The 19,562-nt window shown below is 39.8% G+C and overlaps 1 protein-coding gene across 6 annotated transcripts in view; it reads right to left on the reverse strand.

Moving 5' to 3' along the window:
- The window catches only part of mapkap1 (MAPK associated protein 1), a 527,166-nt gene that overhangs the window by 456,882 nt on the left and 50,722 nt on the right, over positions 1 to 19,562 (reverse strand). For 5 of the 6 annotated variants that reach the window (XM_060912998.1, XM_060913002.1, XM_060912997.1 and 2 more), the window contains 4 exons: positions 17,477 to 17,898; positions 4,220 to 4,255; positions 243 to 332; positions 1 to 139 (listed from right to left, as the gene is read on the reverse strand). The exon at positions 1 to 139 is cut by the window's left edge and continues 10 nt beyond it. In XM_060912998.1, the coding sequence (XP_060768981.1) occupies positions 1 to 139; positions 243 to 332; positions 4,220 to 4,255; positions 17,477 to 17,753 (542 nt within the window). In that variant the 5' untranslated portion in view covers positions 17,754 to 17,898. The remainder of the gene's footprint in view (positions 140 to 242; positions 333 to 4,219; positions 4,256 to 17,476; positions 17,899 to 19,562) is intronic. The other variant, XM_060913001.1, reaches the window with a different exon arrangement.

Raw genomic sequence — 19,562 nt, forward strand, 5'->3', positions numbered from 1 at the left:
AATTTGGAGTACTCATTAAAGGGGTTGTTGAGCTGTTGAGGACACTGCTCTAGGCGCAGAGAAAGGGTGGATTTGGTCCCTGTGCTTCGAGGCCTCTCCTTAAAGTCCTTCTTTTCAAAAAGGAAACTCAAGTCTTCAGCTAAAAAAAATTAAAGCAAAAATATTCAAGAAGCAAGTTATAAAAACAGAAATTGTAATGCATACACTTACGAGAAAATAATCCGACATATAGGATGAAATACCTGACTGAGATGATGTCCTCTCCTTCCATGGAATGTTTTTACACTTGATCTGGTTCTGTCGTTCCTTTCTTAGTCTTTCCAACCTTTGAGCTTTACAATAAATAAAAAAATCAAGACAATTTTTGACTTTAGCAATTTTCCAGATGAAAACATTTTAAGCCAGTTGTAATTAAAATACAAAAACATAACTCACTCAGGTGTCATTATCTATTAAAATGCAAGGCCTGATAAAAATTGCCAGCATTGTACCTTAAGATTAAGTGATGTAAAGTTAGCATGTTTCTTTATGGATTTTATTTTTTAATATTATACACCAGCAATGGAGAGTTTAAAAGTTAACTGGGGAATGACTGTGTGTGTGTGTGTGTGTGTGTGTGTAAAACACAGGGTTTCCCCAAAGCGTTTTAGCGTATCGGGCCCGATACGTTTGCTCTGCCTGCCGATACACTTAGTCGCTTTAGTTAAAATCCGATACGCTTAGATTTATACTGATACATTAAATTTCCTACCCACAAGTAACTAGATAAGCCTCGGTCACAACCGGCTGTACGTGCTCCCACGGCCGGTCCACGTGCAAAAAACGCAAGAAACGCACGGAGGGCGCGCGTGAAACACACGGAGGGCACGCGCATGACGTGCTGATTTTCGAGCCGTAGACCGGCCGCAGAGGTTCTTTGTCATGTCAAACAAACTCTGCGGGCGCTTATGTTTTTTTCAGGTTGCAAGACAAACTTACGGCCAACACGCGTCTTTCTCCATGAACAAAAAAAAAACCGCAGCGGTTTGGGAAACGCCAAAAATCGCCCGGCCAAAAAAATCGTACGTCCGGTTGTGACCTAGGCTATACATAGGAGAGCAAATAACAGATTAATTTACATATTGATTGATATTTGTGTTAAACAAGCAGTCTTTTTTTTTCCAATGTTTGTGTTGATTCTGTCAAAGTAATATGTCCGTGTGGTATGATGTAAACAAACTGTAATCTGTTGGCTGTTAAGATCACGTGTTCAAACCGTCCAATAAAAATATCGAAAGAAATCGTCAGACATCCCGGAATTTTCCAATTCATTATAAGCGATCTCATTGGCTGCCGATGTTGTCCTCCACCAGACGGACAAAGCCAACTGATTTTAACCACAGAAGTTTGACCTAGTCTATTATCATTACGGCTTTGATCAAAGACTGGTTGACTAAACATCAACAAACCCACGTGAGTGATGGCACACAAAACCAGACAACTGTCACGACAACGAAAACGACGTCAATTTTGATCACAGCGACTGGCTCAAAAAGCGCTCGCTAGACAATTTGATCCACATCAGCATGGATGACCGCGAGATGGACTTTGAGAGGGTTGGTCAACATTGGGCCAAGCAAAAGCCAAGGAGAATTAATCTGCTTTAAAGGAGTAGAAAACTTAATTCATTAGTTGGGGTTTGCAGAAAGATTATGTACTTATAAACGCTCTAAGGAAGTGAAGTTGTCCAAATGTGTCAAATATAGCATAATTTCAAATAATAATCATAAGCATTTTTGGCAGTGTGAGGTCACTGGGATCCATTTAACAAAAGAAGGCTCAGGATTATTCTTTTGTTAAAGGGTCACAGTGACATCACACTGCCAAATATGCTTATCATTATTATTTGAAATTATGCTACATTTGACGGTGGCACGGTGGTGTAGTGGTTAGCGCTGTCACCTCACAGCAAGAAGGTCCGGGCTCGAGCCCCGTGGCCGGCGAGGGCCTTTCTGTGCGGAGTTTGCATGTTCTCCCCGTGTCCACGTGGGTTTCCTCCAGGTGCTCCGGTTTCCCCCACAGTCCAAAGACATGCAGGTTAGGTTAACTGGTGACTCTAAATTGACCGTAGGTGTGAATGTGAGTGTGAATGGTTGTCTGTGTCTATTGGCCCTTTTCCACTACCCTTTTTCAGCTCACTTCAGCTCGCTTCAGCTCACTTCAGCCCGACACGGCTCGCGTTTCGACTACCAAAAACCAGCACGACTCAGCTCGTTTCAGCCCTGCTTAGCCCCTAAAACTCGCACCGTTTTGGAGTGGGGCTGAAGCGAGCCAAGCCGTGCCGAGTGAGGCTGGGGGCGTGAGCAGACACTCCCCTGTGCACTGATTGGTGAGGAGGAGTGTCCTCACATGCCCACACACGCCCCGCGAGCGCGCTGGGATCTGTAAACACCGTAAACCCGGAAGGAGAAGAATTACGAATTACGAGAATTTCTGAAGCCTTATGCGCCTCGCCTCATCTATACGCTCTTGCCAGTATCTGTTGGCGTTGTCGGTGACAACAAGCCACAGCACCAAGACCAGCAACACTAACGACTCCATGTCCTCCATGTTTATTGTTTACTATTCGGGTCGTGAGACTACCGCTTAAAAGCTCACTGATGTCACTGTTTGCGCCGCTTAACGACATCACGTGACGTCCACCCACTTTCGCTAACTCCACCCAATGTGTCCACCCACTTCCAGCCAGCACGGTTCAGCGCGGTTGTAGTCGAAATGCAACTCCAACAGCCCCGCTCAGCTCGACTCAGCACGGCACGGCTCAGCCCGACTCAGCCGCGTTTGTAGTGGAAAAGCGGCATATGTGTCAGCCCTGTGATGACCTGGCGACTTGTCCAGTGTGTACCCCGCCTTTCGCCCGTAGTCAGCTGGGATAGGCTCCAGCTTGCCTGCGACCCTGTAGAAGGATAAAGCGGCTAGAGATAATGAGAATGAGACACTATATTTGACACTTATTAATAAATTCTCTTCATAAATGTGTTTATAAGTACATAATCTTTCTGCAACCTTAAATATATGAATTAAGTTTTCTTTTACTTTAAACATGTTTTAATCTTAATCTAGTGCCAAATTTTAAACTTTATAATATGCAATTGTCTTACTTTTCTTTTCAGTGTATCTTAGTTATACATATATTATGGTAATTGCATCAGAAACATTCTAAATCATTACAGTTATAGTAATACAGCAACTTATTTTAGGTGGCCGTTCATAGGTTCAGATACCTTTGTGATCAACCACTGGTCATGATGATCGATTCTCTTCATTGGATTGCATAAGATGGAGGAAACCACTGTTCATATTTTCATGAACATTTGTGTTACAACACTACTTGATCATAGATAATTAAGGTATCCCAGTAGATTTTCAATCTATCATATACCTAAGTAATCTATAACAAAACAGTTTAACTTGCATGTTGAACTTTAAGGTGAAATTTCAAATGTGTATACATTAAAACTATTTAGGTCAGAAATAATTGAAACACTGGTAAAATCGATCCTATAAATCATGCATCTAAAACCTCTCAGAGACCCTGAAAATGCACCTGAGAGCATCTATTTTCAAAAACAATTTTCGGACGGGCATGCCCCCGGACCCCCCCAGTTTCGCTTTGCGCCGTTGGCGCTCTATTGTCTGTGTATTATCATGCCAGAATTTAGGGCTTTCATTTTTTTCTGGGGAAAACAGTGATGTGTGTGTGTGTGTGTGTGAGTGTGTGAGAGAGGAGAGAGAGAGAGAGAGAGAGAGAGAGAGAGTGTGTATGTGTGTCTAATATATATAGACATTTTTTTTCCTCATCTTTCCTCATGTTACTACTGTGTTTCTTTTTCTTTTATCCCTGTCTTCCTGTCCTGTTCCCCCTCTGTAAGGACAGGTTGATGGTCAATTTCACTGGTAACAGTGATAATAAAGGGTTCATTCCTTCATTTTATTTATTTATTTATATATATATATATATATATATATATATATATATATATATATATATATAAAAAGTGTGTGTGTAATATATATATATATATATATATATATATATATATATATATATATATATATATATATATATATATATACACACACACACACACACACTACTGGCACATTCTGACTACATGTATAAAATTTGATTGAAAGCACAGAGAACAATTTTACAGTTCCTCAGTTAGTAAATGCTTACCAGTAGGCTTTGGCCCCATGAAATTCTCCTCCTCTCCTGTAGACAAACTGCTCATATGTTTATCCAATTAAGAAAATAAACCCAGCCCAACCAACGTGAACAACTTTCCACCAAATCAACCAACCCAACACCAGAGCCAAGCCAAGAGAGAAAAACATGGACTTCACGAATCCCTGAGATAATATGGATATTTAAGTTTTAAAAATAGATTAAAGTGCCCTGGAACTTGTAAAAATATTAAGAATGTTCAAGCAGGACATGATGGATACTAACAGAATGCTTCATAGACCACATGACTCTGTCCATGCACTTCACATACTTGACTCATTTGGTATCATCATCTTTCTGCCCCAGTTCATGGCAACACAATGTTTAAAGTACATCACAGAGAACAATAACAAATTCAGACTAGATTTTGCACATTTAAAAAAATAAATAAATAAAAATTTCAAAACACGACTTTACTATGGTTCACACTGAAAGCTGGCTATGGAAGCGTATTGCTATCACACCATGAAAAGAACCATGATCAGTATCACGTTATAATGAGAAAAGTTTGTTATAACATATGTTTTAACATGAAATATTTTAGGTCATAGAAAGATAAATAGTATAGTGTTAAAACAAATCATCATGTACACACACATACATATATTGTGATAATATATATATATATATATATATATATATATATATATATATATATATATATATATCTTGGCACGGTGGCGTAGTGGTCAGCGCTGTCGCCTCACAGCAAAAGGTGCGGGTTCGAGCCGCATGGCTGGCGAGGGCCTTTCTGTGCGGAGTTTGCATGTTCTCCCCGTGTCCGCGTGGGTTTCCTCCGGGTGCTCCAGTTTCCCCCACAATTCAAAGACATGCAGGTTAGGTTAACTCACCAGTTAACTCTAAATTGACCGTAGGTGTGAATGTGAATGGTTGTCTGTGTCTATGAGTGCGTTTACATGCACATAGAGAAAATCGAATTTCTGCCGTTGCTCGACTGAAATCGAAGTTCTAAATGGCATGGAAACACTTTAGCTCGGCTGAAATTGAACCAAACTTGATTTCTCGTAATCGAGCTACGCGACCTAGATTATGCGATTGTAGCCGAGCTACTTAGTGCATGTAAACCATATCGAGCTATGTAGTCGAGCTACTTACTTCAGCACTGCCCCTTCCGGAAGTGACAAGTGACGAGACCACAAGCGGGAAACACAACAGTCTCGGTCGGAAAAAAAAAAAAAAACAGCCTCGGTCGGCATGACACGTCACCTTAGCCGCCACTTTATTAGGAACACTTGTCTGGGCATGTACGCACCCATTTCCAATTAGTTGGTAAGTTATTAGCATGTTAGCAGGCTAACAGTTAATATGTTCATTATAGATCAACTTCAACTTAGTGGCCATTTTATTAGGAACACTTCTGTTCATACATACAAACTACAAACACTCTTCTTGTGAACACATAACTGATAACTATTTTTTTCCAATATTTTTCTTTTATTGAATCTTTCCAAGAATACAAATAACAATGTCAATCATTTTCATTGTCAAAAATTGAAACATGACATTTGCACGCAAGTCAGGGTACATTCAAAAACAGTCGGCCTATAACTAAGGAGAAGAAAAGAAAAAAAGAAAGAAAAAAAAACATTTCCATTAATCTAACAGGTTGAAAGAACCTAGGAGGGATAACTTTGTTTATACTCTTGAATAGCTCTTCTTCATGACGACAACCGGAAGTGTACCAACACGATGGGGCGTGTAGCGCCACCTGTGGCTCGGGTGCACAATGTACCTCACACAATAGCTTGATTTCCTTGTGTGCATGTAGGATTGGATTTCTCTGGCACCCCTGCTGGGACCCTTAGCTCGATTACTGACAGTAGCTCGATTTGGATGTGCATGTAAACGCACTGTATGTGTCAGCCCTGTGATGACTTGGCGACTTGTACAGGGTGTACCCCGCCTTTCGCCCGTAGTCAGCTGGGATAGGCTCCAGCTTGCCTGCAACCCTGTAGAACAGGATAAAGCGACTAGAGATAATGAGATATTATATATATATATATATATATATATATCACACATCACATCACATTATCTCTAGCCGCTTTATCCTTCTACAGGGTCGCAGGCAAGCTGGAGCCTATCCCAGCTGACTACGGGCGAAAGGCGGGGTACACCCTGGACAAGTCGCCAGGTCATCACAGGGCTGACACATAGACACAGACAACCATTCACACTCACATTCACACCTACGGTCAATTTAGAGTCACCAGTTAACCTAACCTGCATGTCTTTGGACTGTGGGGGAAACCGGAGCACCCGGAGGAAACCCACGCGGACACGGGGAGAACATGCAAACTCCGCACAGAAAGGCCCTCGCCGGCCCCGGGGCTCGAACCCAGGACCTTCTTGCTGTGAGGCGACAGCGCTAACCACTACACCACCGTGCCGCCATATATATATATATATATATATATATATATATATATATATATATATATATATACACACACACACACACACACACACACACACACAGTACCAGTCAAAAGTTTGGAAACGCCTCTAATTCAGTGGTTTTTCATTATTTTTAAATTTTCTGAATTGTAGATTAATACTAAAGTCACCGACATTATGAAGAAATATATATGGAATTATTTGGTGAACAAAAAAAAATAAAATAAAATAAAAAAATAAAGTGTTAATCAAACCAGAATATGTTTTATATTTTAGATTCTTCAAAGTAGGCACCTTTTGCTTAGATGACAGCTTTATACATCTTGGCATTTTCTCAGTCAACTTTATGAGGTAGTCACCTAGAATGGCTTTCAGTTTACAGCTGTGCCTTGTCAAGAGTTATTAACTTCTTGAATTTCTTGACCTCTTAATGTGTTTGAGACCATCAGTTGTGTTGTGAAGAGGTAGAGTTGGTATACAGTGAATGGCCCTATTTGAGTACTGTTCTAATCCATATTATGCCAAGAACTACTCAACTAAGTAAAGAAAAACTACAGTCCATAATTACTTTAAGAAATGAAGGTCAGTCAGTCTGAAGTTTGGGATGAGTTGGACCGCAGAGTGAAGGCAAAGCAGCCAATGAGTGCTCAGCACCTCTGGGAACTCCTTCAAGACTGTTGGAAAACCATTTCGAGTGATTACCTCATGAAGCTGAGTGAGAGAATGTCAAGAGTGTGCAAAGCTGTAATCAAAGCAAAAGGTGCCTACTTTGAAGAATCTAAAACATATTTTGGTTTGATTAACATTTTAAAGTTTACTAAATGATTCCTTACGTGTTGCTGCATAGTCTGGATGACTTCAGTACAATGTGGGAAAAAATTTAAAAAAATAAAAACATCGAATTTGAAGGCGTTGCCAAACTTTTGACTGGCACTGTATATATATACACACACACACACACACAGTCTATGTACACACATACACACACACACACACACACACACTCTGCTGCTTGAAAGTTTGTGAACCCTTTAGAATTTTCTATATTTCTGCATAAATATGACCTAAAACAACATCAGATTTTCACACAAGTCCAAAAAGAAAAGAGAACCCAGTTAAACAAAGGAGACAAAAAATATTATACCTGGTCATTTATTTATTGAGGAAAATGATCCAATATTATATATCTGTGAGTGGCAAAAGTATGTGAACCTCTAGGATTAGCAGTTAATTTGAAGGTGAAATTAGAGTCAGGTGTTTTCAATCAATGGGATGACAAATCAGGTGTGAGTGGGCACCCTGTTTTATTTAAAGAACAGGGATCTATCAAAGCCTGATCTTCATAACACGTTTGTGGAAGTGTATCATGACACGAACAAAGGAGATTTCTGAAGACCTCAGAAAAAGCACTGTTGATGCTCATCAGGCTGGAAAAGGTTACAAAACCATCTCTAAAGAGTTTGGACTCCACCAATCTACAGTCAGACAGATTGTGTACAAATGGAGGAAATTCAAGACCACTGTTACCCTCCCCAGGAGTAACAAACATCACTCCAAGAGCAAGGCAAGGTCACAAAAGACCCCAGGGTAACTTCTAAGCAACCTGAAGGCCTCTCTCACATTGGCTAATGTTAATGTTCATGAGTCCACCATCAGGAGAACACTGAACAACAATGGTGTGCATGGCAGGGTTGCAAGGAGAAAGCCACCGCTCTCCAAAAAGAACATTGCTGCTCATCTGCAGTATGTTAAAGATCATGTAGACAAGCCAGAAGGCTATTGGAAAAATGTTTTGTGGATGGATGAGACCAAAACAGAACTTTTTGGTTTAAATGAGAAGTGTTATGTTTGGAGAAAGGAAAACACTGCATTCCAGCATAAGAACTTTATCCCATCTGTGAAACATGGTGGTGGTAGTATCATGGTTTGAGCCTGTTTTGCTGCATCTGGGCCAGGACAGCTTGCCATCATTGATGGAACAATTAATTCTGATTTATACTAGCGAATTCTGAAGGAAAATGTCAGGACATCTGTCTATGAACTGAATCTCAAGAGAAGGTGGGTTATGCAGCAAGACAACAACCCTAAGCACACAAGTCGTTCTGCCAAAGAATCGTTAAAGAAGAATAAAAAGTTAAATGTTTTGGAATGGCCAAGTCAAAGTCCTGACCTTAATCCAATCGAAGCGAGCAGTTCATGTGAGGAAACCCACCAGCATCCCAGAGTCGAAGCTGTTCTGTACGGAGGAATGGGCTAAAATTCCTCCAAGCTGGCGTGCAGGACTGATCAACAGTTACCGGAAATGTTTAGTTGCAGTTATTGCTGCACAAGGGGGTCACACCAGTTACTGAAAGCAAAGGTTCCCATACTTTTGCCACTCACAGATATGTAATATTGGATCATTTTCCTCAATAAATAAATGACCAAGTATAATATTTCTGTCTCATTTGTTTAACTGGGTTCTCTTTATCTACTTTTAGGACTTGTGTGAAAATCTGATGGTCGTACTTATGCAGAAATATAGAAGATTCTAAAGAGTTCACAAACTTTCAAGCACCACTGTAACTCGACCACCCAAAGTCCTTGCCCCACCAAAATTTACAGGCACATCCCTCTCCCTGAGACCATTTGAATAAGCCCAGGCACAGCCCGATCCAACGTCAGGAGCGAGCACGACTCGCGCAAAACTTTATCACGAGTCCTGGCTCCAGCCACGCAGGGATTTAAAAATTAAAAACTTGGCCACCGAAGGTCCCAGCCCCGCCAAAATTTACAGGCACCTCCAACTCCCCGAGCCACGGGCGGATGGATGGAGCTATGACCCAAACGTTTCATGTTAACACACTGCTGTAACATGAAACAAGTCACATTAAGGAGATGTTACAACATCATCCATCATGCTTAATAACAGCAGACTTGTCCCATGTCTCAACCCAAGCATAAAGTAGAACTTAATCAAATTGTGGAAATGAGAAATATTCCTCAGTTTATTTGTTCTCTGCAGTTTCCTCATTCAAACACGAGTTTCATGTTATAGCCTAAAAATAAAAATTACTCTTGATGACTTATGTTTTATGTTCTATCACATTATAATGTGGAATGTTTTGTTCTAAAATAATTTATTTCATAAGATAAATAGGCGGCACGGTGGTGTAGTGGTTAGCACTGTCGCCTCACAGCAAGAAGGTCCTGGGTTCGAGCCCCGTGGCCGGCGAGGGCCTTTCTGTGCGGAGTTTGCATGTTCTCCCCATGTCCGCGTGGGTTTCCTCCAGGTGCTCCGGTTTCCCCCACAGTCCAAAGACATGCAGGTTAGGTTAACTGGTGACTCTAAATTGACCGTAGGTGTGAATGTGAGTGTGAATGGTTGTCTGTGTCTATGTGTCAGCCCTGTGATGACCTGGCGACTTGTCCAGGGTGTACCCCGCCTTTCGCCCGTAGTCAGCTGGGATAGGCTCCAGCTTGCCAGCGACCCTGTAGAAGGATAAAGCGGATACAGATAATGAGATGAGATGAGAAGATAAATATATTGTTCTAACTAGAAAAGTTTGCTATTACGTGTCACAATCACCGGATCAGTTTTTGTCAATCATGTGAAAATATCTTGTTACAACTCAATGTTGTTAAAATGTGAAAAACACATCACAAACTTTTCACATTATACTGTGATGATACTGGTTCATTATTTCTGTTTTGCCAGCAATAAGCTGCCATATTTTTTTAATCCCACTTCCACAGCTATCAGTTTGTTTTCTACGTGTGTACAATTTATAAAAGTTTGTTCTATTTTACAAAATAAATTACTGATTCAAACCACTTTGCAATAGTTACTGAAGTTGAAGGAACAACCAACCATGTTCGTGTTGCGCAGTGCCACATGAGCATCCAATACACTATTACACTAATAATCCAATGTTAATGAGCGTGGGATTTTATTTGTCTAACAAACTTCACAGCTGCCCTCATTTTCATCAACATGAAAGTTTAAAATAAATAAATAAATAAATAAATAAATAAAAAAACGCACGCGCGCGCACACACACCACTTGCTCCCCCAACTTATTACAGTCCCAATGTACACCTTTGTTGCAGCTATTTACCAAGCAGCACAGGTGCTCGTGACATGAGAAAAACAGGAGCACAGAGAAAAGTCTGAGTACAAATTTGATTAAACATCAATTTGGTCAGTTTTCATCAACCCTTAACTAGAAAACACCACTCCCAAAATACACAATCTGACCAGGTGCCAAAAACACACTGAGCTGGTCAGGCTTTTGGTAAGTCCAAATGGTATTTCTAATGGCCTTGCTGTTGTATTGTTTTTAAACAACTTGTCTACAATGTTGCATTTGTAGTAGTAATTCAATTCTTTCCATCTCTTAGCACTTGCCAGCTTTATTGTCTTTTGGCATCTGGTAGGTCAGACTATGCTGGATTTTTCAGCAGGAAAGGAGCATGTAATGAACCACTGGCAGAAGTGGAATTTTATGTAGCGAACACAGAAGCAGACTTACAGTGAACTGTACAAATGTCGCTTGTCCAAAAAAATTAGTGGACTAGAACTAATTGTTGTACAATTCATATTAGAAGAGTCCCGATTACCCTGTACAAAGTTTGGAGTTTGAGACTGCTGAGGTGTGTCTCAATTAAATGTGATTCTGACCTCAAACTTAAGTGTATTTTGCTTGTGTGATATTGGCTTGTACATTGTAAAAAATGATTTGTTGTTTTAACTTAAAAAAGTTTAGTACCCGGGCTTGCCTTAAAATTTCGAGTTCATTGAAATTAATAAAGTAAGTTAACACAACGAGGTGAACAATTTAACTTACTATATGAATTTCAATGAACTCAAAATTTTAAGGCAAGCCCGGGTACTAACTTTAAGTTAAAACAACAAATCATTTTTTACAGTGTATGTACAATACCAGTCAAAAGTTTGGACACACCTACTCAAGTTTTTCTATATTTTGACTATTTTCTACATTGTAGAATAATACCAAATACATCACAACTATCAAATGTATGGAATTATGTGTTAAACAAAAAGGTGTGTTAAACCCCCCCCCAATATAGTTTAAATTCTTCAAAGTAGTGACCATTTACCTTGATAACAGCTTTGCACACACGTTAATTAGCAGAATTTCTTGCCTTCTTAATGCGTTTGAGACCATCAAACAGTAAATAAGAATACACTAAATAATCCTATTTGACAACTGTCATAATCCATGTCAAGAATCACTCAACTAAATAAGAGAAACAGTCCATTATTATTTTAAGACATGAAGTGTCCAAAATAAAAATAAACCACTGAATTAGGAGGTGTGTCCAAACTTTTGACTGGTATTGTATACCATAGGCATGCATCCACAAATAAAGGTGGCCTTTTATTAAAGTACTACTTTTACTCAAACATAACACCAGATATACAGTGGGGTCCAAAAGTCTGAGACCTCTAGTGAAAATGCTTCCATTTTCCCCATTCTTTTCTAATTTAACAATTTTTCTTGTAAATTATAATATTGACAACTTGAGTGAAATTAGAACATTTGAAATATTTACATGAATTACAGAGTTTCTTGCTTGGTATGTCCCATTCTTGCTGTAAGGGCTGTGCATTCAAGCTGGCATGGACTCCACAAGCTTGTGCAAAACTTTTTGATCCAAATTAGATCAAATCCATAGCAGCCATGCTTCAACAGAGGAGATTAGGCATGAGAAAAATCTGATCTTCTGGACAGTTAACATGGTCAATACCACAAATTTGCTTACATTTAAATGGAGACCTAGAAATTGTGCAGAATCTTGAATATTAAATATCTGAGATATGGAATGTTTACTTTCTTTGTTTTAAATACATCAAAATTCTAAAACCTTCTGTTTATTTTCAATTTTAAAAGGAAAACAATCCCAGATTTTCAATATGGTCTCCGACTTTTGGACCCCACTGTATGTAATCTGCCAATCAAGGAGGCATAACCCATCTTCTCTTGTCCATTATTTCCAATGAGAACCACAGGCAAGCAGCAACTAGCTGTTGCTAGAGTGCACACGTATGGCTAATGAGGCCAATGCGATCTCGAAACCCCCTCCGTATGTGGAGCACACATTCTGCAGTCCCTGTGAGAACACTGCTGCTTCTAGCATTTCCTTTCATCCTAGGCCTCTTCTCCTTTGCTGTCTCAAAGCGGTGCTGCTCAGATTTCAGGAGACCATTGTGGATTTGAGCTCTCCAACCTGGTCTGTCCTTTGTTGATTTTTCCCCCAGATGTCCAGGTTGACCTCAAAGCTCTTAAGAGCCTCCTTCAAACGGTCCTTAAAGCACTGTCTTGGAGGGTTGAGAGAACGCTTCCCTTCACAGAGTTCACCATAGTCTCTCTGGGAACCAATCATCTGGCATGCAGATTAGATGCCTTGCCCATCTGAGCTGGGCGTTCTGGAACACACAGTAGATTCTGGGGAGTCTGGCATTCTCGAGAACCTCTGTATCTGGAACTCAAACCTACCACTGAATATGCATCAGACGATGCAAAGAGGTAGTATAGAAATGCTGGATTGTCCTGACATACAGTACATGGCCCAGGTCTCACATGCGTACAGAAGAGTCAGTAATGATGACAACCCTGTACAGTTTCAGTTTGGTCTCCAGGCTGATGCCTCTGCGTTCCTAAACAGTGGAACGCAGTCTACTGAAAACTGTGCTGGCCATGGCGATCCAAATGGTCACCTCATATTCGGCACAGATGTATCTGGACAGCGTGCTGCCATGGTATGTAAACTTGCTAGCAGGCTCAAGTCTCTGCCTGTAAACTGAAATTGCAGGCTCAACATACTCTTTACCTGATGCTGGCATTACTGCAGTTTTCTTAGTGCTGATGGTGAGGCTGAAGTCATCACAGGCAGCAGAGAGGCAGTCCATACCAGATTCCAAATTGCTGGTTTACCCTCTGGGGTCTGAGGGTATTTTCTGGCACTCTCATGATTTTGGCACACTCTGATTTTGTCGTCAATTTCAACAAATCTAAGCAGTATTTTTAAAGTCATATGACTTTTTTGTATTCAGCACAAGTTGAGCTACAATAATATCCATATAGTATGTATGTCATGATTGTACTTTTAAAAAAATAACAGATAAATGTAAAAAAACAGTTTTAGAACGGTGTTGGAATGTGTGAAAAAACATGACCTTCGTAGGGACAAACCGTTTTGATCACTTGAGGCGATTCTGTTCAGTCTAAGGAATGTATCAAGCACAAAAACTTAAATCTGCGCCACTGATTTGGACAATTAACTGGCCATCAAAAAAAAAATCGATGTCCTATTGTTTTGGGATAAAGTGTAGGCAGTGGGAGGGGTATTCAATAAGAACGGTAAAAAATTTCCATTCCATTCCATGAGAAGAGTGAAAACCCCTCCCACTGCCAACTCTTAATCCCATCAGGTCAAGTCACAATGGGTAAGGCAATGTTTTTTCACACATTCCAACACAGTTCTAAAACTGCTTTTTACAACCGCTTCATTTATCTGATATTTGACTTTATTTTGGTATTTGACTCTTTTCAGCATGTCTTGAAATCAACTTTTGTACTATTTTACTCTGCTCAGAGCCACAACCAACTGTTACTCTGTTACACTATTACTCTAACTTTGCTCCCACTCCAACTTTTACTCTCTAAATTCAAAATGGAGCAAAATTAACTATTTGAGGAAAATACTTTTAACTCTGGAAAAATTGTTCAGTCATTTTTCCTGTGTATACAGCATGCGCGCACACACCAACTGATCTGTTCATCAGAAATAGAAGAAATATTTACACTTACTCGAGTTGATCTTCGGCTGGATCAAGTAGAAGTAAAAAAAAATTTAAAAAGGCACCGCTCATCATCAGTGTCACAGTTCTAAAGATTTATTGAATCGCAGTCCTGAATCATGAATTGATTCGCTGTCCTGAATCATCAGAAGCACATAAAATCCGTGTGCCACAAGTTTTACCTCCAAATAGCCTAAACTATGTCGGACAGATTTTTATCCTGCGGGCGTTCCCACCACGAAAGAAAAAAACAATCGAAACTGAAAGAGTGAAAGCGATTATCATGCTATTACCATGTGAATAGTCTTTTATGAATATGCAAGTGGGAGCTCAGCGCCTCAACTCTGGTGTGACCGAGTAAGTGACAAGTTTAATGTTTCATGTAATTGAGGCAATTTATAACTAACATTATTTGGCAGTGGGCACATAGGAAAGTGTAAAGTATAAAGTTTGTCAATATGTTTATCATGCCTGTATGATAAAAAAACTCAAAGATATTTATCTAAACACATGGCCTACTCATTCTAAACCTGTCGACCTTCGCCGGGAAAGCTCAACCCTTTGGGGTCAAAAGGCGCAGTCATTGGTGAATGTCGTCGTTCAGCACCTCGGTCTTGGCCTGCAGTCTTTGGAGTTTAAACAGTCCCCCCATCAGTGCGACATAAGTGCATAGGGTATGCCATCATGATGGTCTCTGAAGGCATCAGTCAGCATGGCTGTAAACATTATGCTGAACAGGGTCAGGGCCAGGACACACCCGTTTCATGCCATTGGTCACTCCAAAGATGACAAATGCCTCTCCATCGTCCTGGACATGACCACACATCCCTTTGTGAAACTGTCTGACCTTAACCTTGAACTTATCAGGACAGCCAAACTTCGACATGATCTTCCATAATCCTTCGCGACTAATTGTGTCGAAGGACTTGGTCAGATCATGATGGTCTCTGAAGGTATCAGTCAGCATGGCTGTAAACATTATGCTGAACAGGGTCAGGGCCAGGACAATTAGTGCTGTCAAAAATGTCGCGTTATTAACGCGTTAACTTGACTCAATTTTAACGGCGATAATTTTTTTATCGCGAGATTAACGCTCTGTGACATGATGTAGGTTTTTCATAAGCTTTTGAAACTGCCAGGAACTTGGAACAGAGACTTTGCTTAGAAAAACGATAGCAGCTAGCCACGCCCCGCACAGCCAGAGTCCTCTGCTCTCCTCCCTCAAAGAACCAGCGCGGACAGGGCGCGCTAGTAGAGATGGGATTTATGGCTCTTTGATGGGATTCGCATCTTTGTGATCCGTTCTTTGAAAAGAGCCATTCAAAAGACTGGCTCATTTGGCTCTTTTTAAATATTTATTCAGTTTTAAGAAGACAGCGTCTAAAGAAGCCAGATCCCTCTGAACTGTAAACTCAATGCTATCCCAGAAATCCTTCCTGTAATATGCAAATTTGGCCGCCTCTGATTGGACAGCGCGATGCATCAACAGGCAGAAAGTGTAAAAGTACAAAATGTGTTAAGTGAGCTGAAACAGTAAAGATCAGATTCAATGCAATATTTATCAACGAACAACTTAAAGTTAATATAATAGTGTACTTTATATTATAATCAAGCATGTCAAACCTACCGTCACTGTGTAACCTGTCTCTCTGATAGACTAACTCAAGCAGTAGATTACTTCACTCATGGTTCTCTTGCTAGCCTTGGGACGAAGAGCCACGGTGCTCAGCTTAGGTTTCAGTTTGCAGTGGCTGTGTCAAGACGTGTTATGCTTTGCAATAAGAAAAACATTGGTACAAAACAAGCCCATTCACTTTTTTATGCTGGTAAGAGAATTACAATGGTTTTTCGTGTGACAAAAATGTGCGATTAAATTGCAATTAATCGCGAGCTAACTATGACAGTCGCGACATTAATCACGATTAAATATTTTAATCGCTTGACAGCACTAATTAATATATATATATACACACATACACACACACATTTTATATATATATATATATATATATATATATATATATATATATATATATATATAAAATGTGTGTGTGTATATATATATATATATATATATATATATATATATATATATATATATATATATAATAAAAACACACTAATATTGCTATTATTTGGCCTGTTAAAGAGACTTCGGATATTAAGCTGATGACATTTTGTCTGTTTAACTCCACTAGTTATTTACATTAATTGTGCAATACTCAATACCCAGCTTTGTCTCTTTTCAGAATATGTCATGCATGCAAGAAAATAATTACAGGAAAATAACTATAATTTGTGTGCAATTGCCACCACCCATATATGGGTGCATGCTGCAAATATCAGACTTGGATGAAAGATGAGAGGTAAATCCGGCCATAATTCTTTTCGCTATATGCCCTAAAGGAGACGCTATGTTTTGATGAAAACCATTCTATAAAATGTCATTATTTTCTATATCTGTGGTGGAAGATAGATATAGAAAGCTAATTTTTTTAAGCATATTTAATTTTGTTCCATCCTAATATATAGATTTTCTTTCGTTAAACAATGCTAAAAGTCTAATTGGATCTCACAAACATAGGTGTCAAAATTAAATTTCAGTTACTGCACTTTTAATATTTTATAAGCAATATCGCACAAGCAAAAGTGCAGTTATAATGATTCAGCCATAGGCTTGAGCCTGTAGAGAGTACATTCTCTTTACAGAAAAAAAAGAAAAGCTGCAATTATAAGACAAACAGAAATAAAGGGAAAAATATGAAAGAAAAATGGAGAATAAAACTACAGAAGCGATGCTAAGAAAGAGTAAAAAAAAAAAAAATCTGCATCATAATTTTTATTCTCAAATTGACCCATATGGAAATGTGCAGAATAAGAATCACTATATTTTTAACCCAATTAATTTTAGACGACTGCTTCAAGGCACATTAAATGTTCAATATTTAGAATTCAAAACCATGGTAATAGTTATAAAAGTTGCCTACCTGTGTTGGAGCGACGACGGATACCAAAGTCCCAACTGGAAGTGATGTCCACAGACTGAGAGAGCTCACAGGGCTGCATATCTCCACCAACAATACCATCCCCTAACAAACCCATCAATCCACTACCAGTGGATATGGCACCTAAATAACACTTCTCGAAGTCAACATCATGGTCAATCAGCACCATCTCGCACATTCCTGAGTCATCACTAGTCACATGAGACTGTCGAATGTGGGCCAGTATGATAGTGGGATTGTCAAGGAAAGCCATTCTCATTGGCACCTCCTGCTACAGCTTTCTTAAACCATCCAACTCTCCACTTCCATTCATTCACTTTCATCAGGTTCTGGCGCTCAAAAAAGGTTTGCTGTTTCTTCACCAGTTTGATGTTTCCCCTCAGGAGTGGAGCATGTGTATTTGCCTGAGGAAAATCACAGTTATCATCAAGTAAATTTGAGTACAATTAAGGTGTTAAAAACATGTGTGACAGATGCAAAACAAATTACAGGCCACCACTAAATTAAGAGATACTGTTATGGACACCTACTTTCATGCACACAAACTGCAATTTATTAAATCACAGAGACTCAGATTGTTGGCGCGCCCGCGTCTAAGACGCACTATTTTGAATAATGAACGCATTGTCGAGAGGGGCAGGGGCCACTATGGACGCGAGCATTTTATACCCTATTTCGAATGTTTCGTGGCGTATTACAGACCCTCCAGGATTGCACTCCAGCAGGCAACACTGCTTACTTCCGTGTTTCCGTTCAAGAGAAGAAGCATGTGTGAGTCAGTCTTTATGTAGGCTTAAATTCTGTTACTGAAAGTGTATTATGTTTACAGTGAAGGACTGTGTGCACTTTACTTTTTTTTTTTTTTTACTTAATACAAGAAATTACCCAATCCACATTGCACCAGCTGAGGTGGCTCGGGCATCTTTTTCGGATGCCTCCTGGACGCCTCCCTGGGGAGGTGTTCCAGGCATGTCCCCCCGGGAGGAGGCCCCGGGGAAGACCCAGGACACGCTGGAGGGACTATGTCTCTCGGCTGGCCTGGGAACGCCTCGGTGTTCTTCCCGAGGAGCTGGCCGAGGTGTCTGGGGAAAGGGAAGTTTGGGCTTCCCTGCTTAGACTGCTGCCTCCGCGACCCGGTCCCGGATAAAGCGGAAGAAGACGAGACGAGACGAGACAAGAAATTAATGGATGCCAACATTTTTGCCAAAATGGTATTTTATTTTCCATTGTTTAGGCAGCTTCAGCATCATACTGTGAGATTCTGTTCAAATTGTTTTTTTTCTTCTATGAAGCCTGAGCCATTTATTTTATTAGTTTATAATTATTGTTTAATTTAGTCTTCAGGAGAGACTACCTGCACACAGTACTAGTATTAATAGTTTTTTTTTCTTACATGAAAGCTGAGGCATTTATATTATATTTTAAGGTAACTTCATGTTGTGCTGTGAGGTTCTATGCACTTTAACTTTTGAACCAACAGGTGCATTTGGATAAGTAAAGCCTATTTTTCTGCATTTTTGTAGTCCTGGGAATCTTTTATATTGGTAAAGTTGTTTATAGGACCATTTCTCAGTGTCTTTGTTTTTTTAATCAACAGTTTTTCAGTAATAACTTAATATTCAACATATCACTCAATTTTAATCACAAAAAGAGAAAATCGCAACAATTTCTCGCAACTTTCACTTCCTCCCACAATGTAATCGCAACAAAAACCTAAAAAACACCGCAACTTTCATCGCAATTTTTTGAACCCCCCCCGCAACATCAGACATTTTAGCCCACAACAATCACAAAAAAGGCCCGCGGAATCCTGGGGGGACTGGTATTACTTGACTTCATAGTCTCAATATCGAAAATCTTGCACAAATATGCAACTTCCAACATAATTATCTGGATATTCAACAGATTTCAGCATCGGATAAATTTGTTTTGACCGCCGCCATATTGAATATGTCGGACCCGTTTGTGTATTTCCGCCGCCCCGTTTGTAGCGTCCAAGCGAGTAAAACCTGATCCAAGTCTTTCGCTAGGTGGCGTCTTACGGTCTATGTACGAATATTCAAAAGAG

This window comes from Neoarius graeffei, chromosome 28 (assembly GCF_027579695.1).
Source record: "Neoarius graeffei isolate fNeoGra1 chromosome 28, fNeoGra1.pri, whole genome shotgun sequence".
Lineage (NCBI taxonomy): Eukaryota > Metazoa > Chordata > Actinopteri > Siluriformes > Ariidae > Neoarius > Neoarius graeffei.